The 13,571-nt window shown below is 42.1% G+C and overlaps 1 protein-coding gene across 1 annotated transcript in view; it reads left to right on the top strand.

Moving 5' to 3' along the window:
- The window catches only part of SLCO6A1 (solute carrier organic anion transporter family, member 6A1), a 123,662-nt gene that overhangs the window by 417 nt on the left and 109,674 nt on the right, over positions 1–13,571 (top strand). The window contains exon 2 of the mRNA XM_005866470.1: positions 11,894–12,154. Coding sequence (XP_005866532.1) covers positions 11,894–12,154 — 261 coding nt within the window. The remainder of the gene's footprint in view (positions 1–11,893; positions 12,155–13,571) is intronic.

Raw genomic sequence — 13,571 nt, 5'->3', positions numbered from 1 at the left:
GGGCAGCAGGGGGCGCTCAGTGTTATCTAAGTGGGGGAGGCAGGAGAGGGGCCAGGTGGTCCAGTTTGAGGCAGCTGCCCTCTCTAATACTGGAAAGGTATGACTAGGATAAAAGCTGGTTAAATGGGCTGCCACCATGGGTTTGGGCTCCTGTCCTCAAACACCTTATTGGCACAGTTACCTCTCACAGTATGGGTGATAGGGGTCTGGCCTCCAGAGAGCCACCTGGAGAGAGTAGTGTTGAGTCATTACTGTTGTTTGGTCACCAACCCTGAGAAGCTCAGGGTTGAATTACTTGGGGGATTAAATAAAGTTGAAAACAAGACCTGTGACTGCCAGGTTGTTTCTGCTTCTGACCACAATTTTGAGACACATGGGCCAAGCCATTTCCTTCCTGGATCTTGTTTCCTCGGGTGTGAATACAGGAGGTAGAGTCGGGCTTCAAACAATCTATATGAGAGAACCAGCCGCAACTCAAAGGTGTTCATCTTTGCCCACACAGTTTGAAGAAGAATGTGGATTTGAATGCCTTTAGAAGGGCATGCATTCCCTACGTGGCCAAGGCCCTCACCACTCCCTTTGCACCTACGTTCTTTACTAGTCTGTATATCCTGATGGTCTTGGAGTTTGCTAAACATGGTATCTTTTTTGTTCTAAGATGCTATGTCGAAATAAGTGTAATAAAAAAAAGTCTAAATGTGCTTAGAATCATATGAGAGGAGCAAATAAATAGTCATTAGTGTTTTTTTCTTGATATCATCAAAGAAGTTTCTCTGAGGAATAGGCATTTGAATTATGCCTTGATAAACAGGTAGAGTTCTGATAGCTGGGAATGTAATTAAGGAGTATTTATTGAATTAATGAATGAATGAATGTAATGTTTTGATGAATAAATACTCAGATACAGGAAAGCCTTGTTTCAGAATGGTGAGTGACTGATTTGGCTGGATGATGGTTTTACCTAAGCACCAAAAAGGATAATTATACTTATTTTCTTTATTGTCTCAACCCCTCCCCCAGAACTAATATAGTGACTGAGGCAGTAAAGACACTCGATAAATATTTATCGAATACATAAATAAATAAAAGAGAAGGAAAATACAAACTGTAGCCATATTATAAAGGTCTTTAAATACCTGAGTGAGAATTTTGAAAGGATATTTGTAAAAAGTTGTTTTGGCTATTCTAGATACTTTGGCCTTTTCCACGTGTTGATTTCTATAAAAACTTTTTGGGATTTTAATTGGGATTTCTTTGATTCTATAGATTTGCAGAAAATTGACATCTTAACACTATTGAGTGTTTTCATGCCTGATCATGGTATATCTCTTTTCTTATGTAGGTTTTGTATCCTTCAACCTTGGTAAATTAACTTATTTTCTTAGAATGTTTTACATACATGATCATGTCACCTGTGAGTCAGGACAGTTTTATTTCTTTCTTTCCAATCTGTATGTTTTGTTACACTGGTTAAGACCTCCAATACAATGTTGGATAGAAATTTGAAAAGAGAAGGGTTTTTTTTCTTTCTGTTTTTAGGTAGAAATAATTTAGCCTTTCTCAATTAAATATGTTAACTGTAAGTTTTTTGGAGATGCCCCTTATTAATTTGAGGATGTTACCTTTTATTCTTAGCTGGTTAAGAAATTTTATCATGAATTGGTTTTTAATTTTATCAAGTTTTTTTCCCCTGTGTCTTCTGAGACGGTTATATGATTTTTCTTATTTATTTTATTAATATTATATATTGCATTCTTTTATTTTTTTATATTTAACTAACCTTGCATTCCTGGAGTAAACCCTTATTACTAAATTAATATCTTTTGTATATGTTGCTGGATTGAATTTGCCAAAAATTTGTTGTGTTCTCTTCAACAAGGTCTGGATTTTAGCCCTGGAGTGCTCCATGTCAGTCCTAGGGTAAATGGTTGTTGCTTAGACTACATATTTCTATATTCTTTGGCATTCTCTTTACTTCTGAATAGCTAATTCCTTGTTACTTTAATCCTCTGTTACAGTTAATAATTCTTTATAGCAAACTGTCCTTGTTCAAATTACTGTGTGGATTCAGACTATTATGGAATTGGTTTCAGGGGTTAGTCCCATAAATCTACACTAATAAAAGACAAAGATGCTAATTGACCATACCTTCGCTAAGCCCATCAGCCAATCAGAAGAGTATGCAAATTAACCCAACAAAGATGGCCGTTAAATCCCCCAATCGGCCCTACCCTGAGTGTGACTGGAGGTGGCATCGCAACCTCCCAATCTGCCGTGCTCTGTGCATGACAGGGGGCGGCGCCCCAACTCCCCAATCGGCCCTGCTCTGAGCCTGACCGGGGGCTGCACCTAGGGATTGGGCCTGCCCTCTGCCACCCGGAAGAGGGCCTAAGCCAGCAGGTCCTTATCTCCCGAGGGGTCCCAGATTGTGAGAGGGCACAAGTGGGGCTGAGGGCCCCCCCCCCCCCGCCAGTGCACAAATTTTTGTGCACCGGGCCTCTAGTATATATATAAAAGGATAATATGCTAAGTGTTCATCTGACCAGTACTTATGATGCGCACTGACCACCATGGGGCAGATGCTCAATGCAGGAGCTGCCAAGCTGCAGTGACTTGGCAGCAGCGGTTCTCGGGTGACTCACCCCAAAACCAGAGAGGAGGGAGTGCGATTCCTCGCAGGGCCACACGATTCCACCTTCGGCCATGGGTTATGTTGTTGTTAGGGCACTGTCGGCCCAGAATCTGGTTTGCTGGCACACTTGCGTTTGCATTCCACACCCTGTAAGCAACTTTGTAGAGTGCCCTCTTGCACTCTGGGACCCCTTGGGGTATGTTGGAGAGTTGTCTTTGGCCTGATCCCCACAGGCCAGGCCGAGGGACCCCACCTGCCAGAGGGACCCTGCTCACTCTGCAGATGCCCTTTGAGCCACAATGCCACCCCAGGTGCAGCTGGCTGCGGAGGAACTCTGGGAGGTTGGCTCCAGGGTGTGTCTGGCCTGTCTCACCCAGTCCTGTCCCACCAGCCACCTTCTCATTAATTTCCTTTCAATGTGCATAAATCCGTGCACTGGGTCATTAGTATACTCATAAAGATGGGATTTTAGGATTGGTTTTGTTATGCTTTTAATCTTGAGCCAAGTGCTGAGCTCTTTGCCAATGGAAATGGATAGTAATTCTTGGCATGCAGTTGCTTCACAATTCATCAAGTTATCACCATGTTTATTGAGATGAAGTGTCAATTGAAGCATGTATCTTGAAAGCCCAAGCGGCTGCTGCACATTGGTAGTAATGTTGACTATAAGGACTCTGGTGTTGGCTGGAATCTTTTCAGTGCCCTTAAGAATTTATGAAGAGAAATGGCAAACTCAGATCTCAAATTTCAGTTCAAGTCATGGTCTGAGAATTCAAAAACTCCCATTAAAGTGCTAAATAAAGTAAGCTCTCATTTTATTTATTTAACTGTAGAGCAGATATCTATGTGAATGAAACACATTTAAAAGTATGGGCTAATGAGTTATAAAGACAGTTGAATTCACAATATCACCAGTTTGCCCTGTTACTTCCCCTCTGTTGTGTATCTAAGAAGAGTTGTCAATTTTTTCAGACTGTTCAGTTTGTAACCTGTTAGGATACAGAGGTGACTTCCAAGCTCTTTACATGAAGAGCTAGAATGGTCTATAAGTTTTTGTGTGGACATATATTTTTGTTCTCTGGGATTTATACCTAGGAGTGGGATTGCTGGGTTATATGGTAACTCCATGATTCATTTTATAATTATGTCGTAGAATTCTCATATACAGGGTGGGGCAAATAGGTTTACAGTTGTTCATATGGAAAATAATCCAACAATTAATAAATAATAATACAAGAATATATTCTATTTCATGTACTTACAACTATAAACCTACTTTTGCCCTACTCTGTATGTACTTTATCAGTTCAAGAAAGTTGCCTTTTATTTCCAGTTCATTGAGTATTTTTATTATGAAAGTGTTTGGATTTTGTAAAAATTTTTTCTGCATTCTGATATTCATGTGGTTTTTGTTCTTTATTATCTTAATACAGTGAATTACATTGATTAATTTTCATATATTGGAATGAAATTATGGAGGCCCAGGGCTTTGCACATTTAACTTTGACAAAACATCCTATATAGTAAAACCCTAATATGCAAATCGACTGAATGGTGGAATGACCAGTTGCTGTGATACGCACTGACCACCAGGGGCCAGATGGTCGATGCAGGAGCTGTTCCCTGGTGGTCAGTGCACTCCCACAGCGGGAGTGCAGCTCAGCCAGAAGCCGGGCTCATGGCTGGCGAGCACAGCAGCGGTGGCGGGAAGCTCTCCCACCTCCATGGCAGGCAGACATCCCCTGAGGGGTCCCAGACTGCAAGAGGACACAGGCAGGGCTGAGGGATAAAGTCTAGTGCATGGGATAAAGTCTAGAAACCAAGCCCAAGCTGCTGTGTCCTTTCCCAGTGGGGACATATGGACATGCTTAATTCTTCCAGCAATAATGTGTGAAAACACATGCAAAGAGTTGCCCACCAAGAAAGATAACACGAGCCTTGGTGTCCAAGATTTTTGAGGGGTTAGTCTTGTAGGCATGCAGCATCTGTGTGACTAACTTCAGCTACTCAGACTCCATTAACACACCCTCCTCACACATACACCAAAAAAAGGTGTTATCATAAATACATTGTTAACATAAACTAATCAAACTGATACAGCATGGCCAAAGGCTTCAGGCATTCAACAATAGATGTTCACTTTAAATCACATTCTTAGTATAAACTATCTGATCCAATTGGTACTGTGTGGCCCAAGGCTTCAAGCATATAAAAGCACTCTTATCAGGCAGAATATTCAAGGATTCAGAGTCATCTCCCAGGAGACAACCAGAGGTCAGTCTTGAAGACAGGTCTTTTTGAGCAACCAAAGTTTGCCGAGTCAACCCTTTGCTGCAAAGCTATAGAAAGCAACTTTGGTGACTTGTAACTGATTTCATGAGGATAGTTAGAAGTCAGATCATTTTAAAATATATATTCTTCAGAAAAATATTATTAACATTTTATTAGAGATAAGTATGGTTAAGAAATTGGTTAAAGTAATGTTCCTTTCAAAAATGTTATGAGATAATAAGATGTTTGAAAGTTTTTTTAAAAAATATATATTTTATTGATTTTTTACAGAGAGGAAGGGAGAGGGATAGAGAGTTAGAAACATCGATGAGAGAGAAACATTGATCAGCTGCCTCCCGCACACCCCCTACTGGGGATGTGCCTGCAACCAAAGTACATGCCCTTGACTAGAATCGAACCTGGGAGCCTTAAGTCCGCAGGCCGACGCTCTATCCACTGAGCCAAACCGGTCAGGGCTGTTTGAAAGTTTTTGATTGAACTTTTAGCTTCACCCATGTAATAAAACTAATTTGTCTATAAATTATAAAAATCATGTAAGTTTTGAGATAGTAATGCCAGCGATAATGAAGGGGGTCTCTGGCCGGAGGTAGACCCTGGCCAGAGACAGTAATCTGTGCCCCTAGCTTTTGTCTTGCTTGTAGGAATGAATTCAAACAAGAGACAACAAATAGCAGCAAAAGCAGGCTAGGGTTTATTTGTAGGAAAGAAATACACTAAGATAGAACCTGAGTGGGCAACTCAGCCGGCCTAAACCAAACCAAGAGCCCTGATGTTTGGAAGTTCAGGGGATTTATACCCCTAGGTTGGAACACCTCTAGGCAAGGAGCAAGTCACCCCATCTCTCACGTCTCAAAAAAATATATCTTTAAACTATAAGGCCCTTTCACCCAGGTGTTAGCCACCAGTTAGACCACATCCTGCAGGAGCTCTAAGTCTTTCCTTCTCACATTGTGGTCTGCTGCCTCCATTGTCTATTTTTGGTTTGTTACATCTTTCTCCAAGCCCCAGCTACCTCTCCCAGCTCGTATTTACCTTAGCTGCCTACTCTAACAGCAGTCTATGCCAAGCATTGAACCAGGAAGAAACAACCAAACCATCCCCAAAGATAGGAACCTGGAATTGGTTATCTGAGCTAACTGAACTTGAAAGCAGCAAAAACAACAGTATTTTGTGGAAAATGGTACACTGGGAATCCATGACATGCAATGACAGAGTTATTTAAAATGTTGCCTGAGATAAAGTTCTTATTGAAGGCAGGACTTTGGAAGACCAAGAGCTTCTACAATTGATGTATATGGTGAAACTTTAGACTACAGAAATTCTGGGTTTGGCTGACTGACTGCTTCTGACTGTACTGAAAAGTTTACAGAAAGAAAATTAGTTTAGGGCATAATTAGAAAATGTGTGAGTTTCTAGTCACACACTGCATAGCTTGAATAGTACCAACACTAATTCATGGTGGTAGAATTACAACACAATATGAATTCAAAGATTCACTAGATCACTTATGTGAGAGTTGGGACATTGATTGGAGAAGAGGAGAACCTGGAAATTGGGTGGAATTCAGTGAATCTGAGACCCATCAACCCTGAAATTCCAAGTCTCCTTTCTCAGTAGGAGCAACATTTTCTCCTATGACTGAAAAAAACCCCCACAAAAAACAATTTTCTGCTTAAAGACACTGAATTTACCTCACCTGACTTTAGGGAATGCTGATTCCCTCATAACCCACCCCATAACCCTCATAACTAGAATGAGATCCCAGGCTTCCCAGAATAACCAACATACAGGCTTCCCAGAATAACCAACATACAGTCTGTCTTATACACTAAAAATGTGCCTGCTACTTCAGGAAAATTGGTTTGGAGTATACAGGGCTACCTCTTTCTGAAATGAAGGAAAAGTTTCTTCATTTGTACCATTTACTTCTAAGAAAGAAACATAATCTTACTAGTGGCCCGGTGCATGAAATTTGTGCACATTAAAAGGGAATTTATTAGAGGAAATATTTTAATATTGCTATTTGCCCTTTCTCTATAATAGAAGTGTCAGAGAGGAAAGAAAATTAGTAAAATGATGAAAATCTTCTCCCTCCTGTCAGAGTCTGGGGTGTGCCGGGGGACCCAGAGTCAAGTCCCCGCCCACCCGTGTGCACCTTGAAATCGCGTGATACCCAAACCCCCCAGACCCGGCCGGCCCCACCCCCGTTGGGTGAGATTCAGACCTGGCCAGCCCCACCCCCGTCAACCTCCGCTGGGCAGGGGGGTGCAGCTTCAGATCCTCTGTCAAGCCGCTCCGGGTGAGAAGGTGCAGCCTCAGGTGCCCCATCAAGCCCTGCTGGGTGGGGGGTGTGGCCTGAGGTCCCCCGGCCTGGCATCGGGGCAGGGGGCGTGCCTTCAGGTCCCCCGTCAATCCCCGCCAGACGGGGGTGTGGCCTGAGGTCAACCATCTAGCCCCGCCAGGCAGGGAGCTCGGCCTCAGGTCCCCCAGTGCCAGGGCGGGGGTCGTGGCCTCAGGTCCCCTGGCTCATGGCCAGGGCAGGGGGCACAGCCTGAAGTCCCCCATCAAGCCCTGCTGAGCAGGGAGGGCATGGCCTCAGGTCCCCTGGCCCGGTGCCGGGGTGGGGGTCATGGCCTGAGGTCCCCCGGCCTGGTGCCAGGGCATAGGGTGTGGGCTAAGGTGCCCCATCAAGCCCCGCTGGGTGGAGGGCACAGCCTGAGGTCCACTGGCCTGGCGCCAGGGCGGGGGGACGCAGCCTGAGATCTCCTGTCAAGCCACACCAGACGGGGGTCACAGCCTCAGGTCCCATGCCCCGGCCCAGCACCACACAGCCTCAGGTCCCTGCTGATTGCTCATTAAGGCTAGTTATGGGAACTCAGCCTCCGCTGTGGGTGCAGCCATCTTGTGTACGGAAACCCTGCCTCTACTATGGGTGCCACCATCTTTGTGACAGTGTGATGATCAATTTGCATATTCCCTCTTTATTAGATAGGACTAGAGACCCAGTGCATGAAATTTGTGCAGGGGAGGCCCAGTGCACTAAATTCATCCACTGAGGGGGTTGACCCTCAGCCCAGCCTGCACCCACTCCAATCTGGGACCCCTCGGGGGATGTCCGACTGCCGGTTTAGGCCTGATCCTGTGGAATAGGGCCTAAACTGGCAGTCGGACATCCCTCTCACAATCCGAAACTGCTGGCTCACAACTGCTCGTCTGCCTGCCAGCCTGATCACCCTGTAACCACTCCCCTGCCAGCCTGATAGGCGCCTAACTGCTCCCCTGCCAGCCTGATCAGCACCTAACTGTTCCCCTGCCGGCCCGGTCACCCCCAACTTCCCTCCCCTGCTGGCCCGGCCACCCCCAACTGCCCTGCCCTAACAGCCTGATTGCCCCCAACTTCCCCCTCCAGGCCTGGTCGTCGTCCCCAACTGCCCTCCCCTGCTGGCCTGGTCGCCCCTAACTGCCCTCCCTTGCTGGCCTGGTCGCCCCTAACTGCCCTCCCTTGCTGGCCTGGTCGCCCCTAACTGCCCTCCCCTGCTGGCCTGGTCACCCCTAACTGCCCTCCCCTACTGGCCTGATCACCCACAACTGCCCTCCCCTGCTGGCCATCTTGTGGCTGTGGGCACCGACATCTTTGAGGGCGTGGCAGTCAATTAGCATATTCCCTCCTTATTGGCTTGGGTGCCGCCATCTTTGCGATGGTGTGAGGGTCAATTGGCATATTTTCTCTTTATTAGATAGGATGTGCCTATGGTTTTTGAAGGTGGAAGTACACTATGGTAACATAGTCCCACTTAGGAGAGTCCCAGAAAAAATAGAGGAAAAGGGAAGTCCTCCTAGTGGGCAGAATATTGGGTAGTAAAATTTGATTGTATTTCCTAGAAACCATGCTGCCATTGTCTAATGCAGGAGTCCTCAAACTACGGCCCACGGGCCACATGCAAATACAAATATTATATTTGTTCCCATTTTGTTTTTTTACTTCAAAATAAGATATGTGCAGTGTGCATAGGAATTTGTTCATAGTTTTTTTTTAAACTATAGTCCGGCCCTCCAACAATCTAAGGGACAGTGAACTGGCCCCCTGTTTAAAAAGTTTGAGGACCCCTGGTCTAATGGGTTGACCATTTGGTAAGTAGGAGTGCTGGGTAGGTGGTATGTCTATCTGAATGGGCAGAATTATCCTAAACAAATATTCATCAAAGAAATTCATTGCAGAGGAAGCTCTCAATAATGATGTAGATAGGTAACCACCCTCTGAATATTAGTCAGCCTCTTTTCCCATCATTATACTAGTATGTCTTATTCAGAGGGCTCATGTTTATGATGATAATTGTATCAAGAATGGAAGTTATACAAGAGTTGAATGCATGGATTTATCTTCACCAGAGCTGACCTAGCTATTGCACTACTGAGTGCCTGTCTTGCCAACCAGGAAAAGTCAACATAATCCAGGAAATGGCTCCATTCCCTAGTGAAATCAACCAGCTACCTAGAGACAAGTTGATTACATCACCTGCTTCTACTATGGAGTGGACAATAATTTCTTCTCACTGAAATAGATATTTGTTTTGCATATGGGTTCTTTTACCACCATGGTTCTGCCAAAACTAACTATACTTGGACTTAATGAATGCCTTATACACCATCTTGATCATCTTATTTATTATCACATTACTTTTAATGAAGGAATTCATTTTATAGCAAAAGAAGTATAGAGAGTTCATGTTCATGAAATTCACTGATCTTACTACATATCTCAATAATCAGAAACTTTGGCCTTATAAATAATTATAATGTCCCACTGAAAACTCAGAGAAGGCTCCGGCTAGGAGACAACAATAAAAACGTTTGGGGTGCTGTATATGCTTTGAAATAACCTATATATGTTATGTGAGATTGAGAGGTATAAGAGGCAGTAGATAGGGAAGAAGGGGTTTATTAATATCAATTGTGTCTCATAACCATTTAGAGAAATAAAAACTGTAGCAACTATGCATTTTTCTCTTTCATGTTTGTTTCATGTATACACACACAAACATGTACATACTTGTGTATTCCAAATTTTTATTTTTTGCATTCTCTTTCCCTTACTATTTTATAAAAGAGTATTATAGGTGATAACTTTATAACTTCACCTCTAAGTTACAGAATATTCCTAAATTAGAAGGTTAATTAATACCCTAACCCCAGAGATGGACACTGTTACTGACAGAACATTTATTGCCTTGGCCATTATCCTTCTGGGCCACATGTAAAATGAGAGTTGAAAAAAATTCTTCTCTTGAATGCAGCAAAGTTTTTATATCTTGTTTCCTGCTGCTCTCAGTCTGTTCAAGTGTTGTGATTCTAAGTTGGATTTATGATGTCTTTTGCAATACAATTCCCTCACAACTTTAGTTGGGCCTATGATATGTTTGCTTAGTTATTTGTTTATATCTTTTATGCCATTCTATACCACTTATTCCTTTGCAATTTAGTTTTTATGTTAAAGAAAATCCATTCATGTTTGTGATTGAACCAGAAGAAGGGTTAACACTACCTTGAGATGGATATGGTGACTGATTGGACTATGTGTCTCCCTTTTTTGGGGGGGAAAGAGTAAGAAAGTCTTTGTAAGAACAATTGAAACATGTTAGGAAGAAGCATAATTTTGTTGCTATTAATTTGGTATGGAAGTTTAAATATGGGGAAAAGGGTGAAAATGTATCATGAACAGTCTAACGGGTGAACTTTGCGAGTTGTTTGTTGACCATAAACTCCATTGTTCCCCTCTGGACTCCTTCCTATTTTCGAGGAGAATGGTGGCCTATAAATGACCTTACCAGATTTCCTTGCCAGCTGCTTCACCTCCATGTTACTAGTAAGAAGCTGTGGCAGTAGACTTGAAAAAAAAAAAAAGCAAAGGGAAGCCTATTTTTTTGTTTTCTGCTCCCTCTTTCTGGTGATATTTTTGGCAACAGCAGCAATCCTGGGGCTGTGAAGGCTCCAGGATGTATGGTCAGTAATCAATGCAGCTCCATCAGCAGCAGCAATGGTGATTCAGGAACACAATTCTCATGGGCTCGGGCTCTCGCAACTGGAAGAGCAGCAGGTGATGGTGAGCTAGCTCTCACATTAGCATGAGTGTGGGTCCTGACTTCCTGCCTAAGGGGTAGTGAGTGCAGGTCCAGCAGCAGCAGCAGCAGCAGCGGCTGTGGCTGCAGACCCCTGCAGCTGCCCATGCTCCGGCAACTTTGATTATGTAGATATCCTGAGTTTTGGTTAGTAACTATTTTCCCTTTCCAATCCAACAAAATGAATTATGTACTTTGTTAACAACCTCTATGTCAATTTCTTTTTGTTTCAAACATTTAGTGTGATTATTTTCCCCCCAGTTAGATGCTGAGTGATGGACATGGGCATATATGATACCATTTATTTCATGTTCAAGAACATGACAAACAGTAGTATTGTTCAAGGATGTATACACATTGTCAAAAAAAGTGTTAAGAAGGCTAGGAAATGGTGAACTTCAAGTATAGGATATGGGTTATGGAAGGAGAGAGAAGAATATGTTTGGGAGTACATGTTGGACTTCAACTATTTTGATAATGTTTTATTTTCTGTTCTGGGTGATAGATATTAGATTGTCATTTATTCATTTTTATGATTGAAATATACATCAAAATAAATATTAGTACTGAGATGATTGAAAACATCATATTCTTCATAAATTACTCATGAATATAGTCTTTTTTAAAAATAGATACAGTAATTCCATTGGCAAATATTTCATAGAGGTTAAAGCTTATTAGTGTTTTAGAAAAGGGATCATTTTGTGCTCATAAATTTTAAACATTCAGAATAAGGTGAAATAAATTTAACTCACTGTAAATTAAGTTTCACTTTGTAATGATTACAATGGTGACCTGTTTTGTCTCTTAAAATGCATATTATTGTGTTGTTTTTTTTCTTTCTACATTTTAGGTATGGTGCTTGGTCTTATAAATGTAAGCCTTAACACATTTCAGAGGGGCAGTGGTCTGAAAACCATTGAAAATATTGTGTTGTCATCGAGTTTTGATATTTCATCTTGCCTGGTAGTAGTGTTTATAGCATACTATGGAAGGAAAGGAAACATTCTAAAATGGATTACAGTTTCCTCCTTTTTAGTAGGATTTGGATCACTTTTATTTGCTTTTCCACACTTTCATGGTGAAAGTTATCAGTTGGACATAGAAATTGAAGGTAAGATTTAAATGTTACTGTCATACATCAAATAATTGTTCCTTTAAATCATTGCCTCTAGGACCTTAAAATAGACTGTGATACTTGTCTGTCCATATACCCATCCACCTGTATCTATTTATATGATAAAGTTTATTAAGCTAATTAATTGTAGCTCCCTAGTAATATATATCCATTCTTCCATCTTCTCAGGATCATATAATCTTTCATGTAAGAGATGGGCTTAGGAAGAACAAAGACTACTTTGTGATAATTATTTTTGTGAAATTGTTTTTCTTTTATCAATTTTTATATATGTTTATTGAGAACTTTAGTAATTCCTCATTTGTTCCACAATGTGCTTTAATTAATCCATTTGTTTTGACTTCAAAACACTGACACACAAGCACAAATACGAACATAAAAAACTTACACAGAAAAAGAAAGGTCAGACATTTTCTAGCTACTCCTCCCACTTCAAAATGGGAGCTGCCCTTTGACATTTTCATACACCTATCTATGCAGATATATTGCTTTATTTAAATGTTTATCTCTTACATAACAAATTTTCTACTCTGTTCACACATTAGTGTGTGTGTGTGTGTGTGTGTGTGTGTGTGTGTATAGAATTTCTATGTTCTCTTTGAAACAGTCCATTTACCACCAACTGCCACTCCCTTTCTCTGCTTCCCTCATCCCATCACAGTTTTCCATACCTGAGACAAGTCGATCTTCAGGCCTGCTTCAGTCAACAAGTAGGTGTCATATTCCATCAAATCATTTAGCAGTTAAAACTGAAATTTCTTCATTAGTCTGTGAAAACACTTGTATCACACTCTGATCTTTAGTTTCTAGATTTTTACATGTGATTGGCCACCCAACATTCCCATGGTTGCAGTGAACTGTCTCTTCACTGAGAACTTCCTAAATACCTATTATCCCACTCTCTGATTATTCCCACTCATTCTTCCAACTCACTAATATAATTAAAACCACAGTTCTTTTATTACCTTCAGTCTATTAACATCTACTTTCTTCCTTGATCAGACTCTCCTTGTTGTCACTTTCTTTAATTTATATTCCTTATCTGCACTAATAAAAGACAAACATGCAAATTGACGGTACCTTCGCTATGCCTTAAGCCACGCCCACCAGCCAATCAGAGAGACTATATGCAAATTAACCCAACCAAGATGTCGGCTAGCAGCCACGGAGCTGGAGCAAGCAGGAGGCTTGGTTGCCCCAGTGATGGAGGAAGCTAAGCTTCCTGCCTGCTGTGGCTGGCTCGGAGCTCCACTCAAGGCAACAAAGTTTCAATTATAGAAGCTTAATAAACCCCAGATACCTGCTTTCAGCTGGCTGTGGCCACGGAGCTGGAGTGAGCAGGAGGCTTGGGTTGCCCCTGGCAATGGAGAAAGCCAAGCTTCTCGCCTGCCCT

The sequence above is a fragment of the Myotis brandtii genome, unplaced genomic scaffold (assembly GCF_000412655.1).
Source record: "Myotis brandtii unplaced genomic scaffold, ASM41265v1 scaffold230, whole genome shotgun sequence".
In the NCBI taxonomy this organism is placed as follows: domain Eukaryota; kingdom Metazoa; phylum Chordata; class Mammalia; order Chiroptera; family Vespertilionidae; genus Myotis; species Myotis brandtii.
The sequence above is the reverse complement of the archived record's forward strand: the minus strand, read 5'-3'. Positions and strand labels throughout refer to the sequence as shown.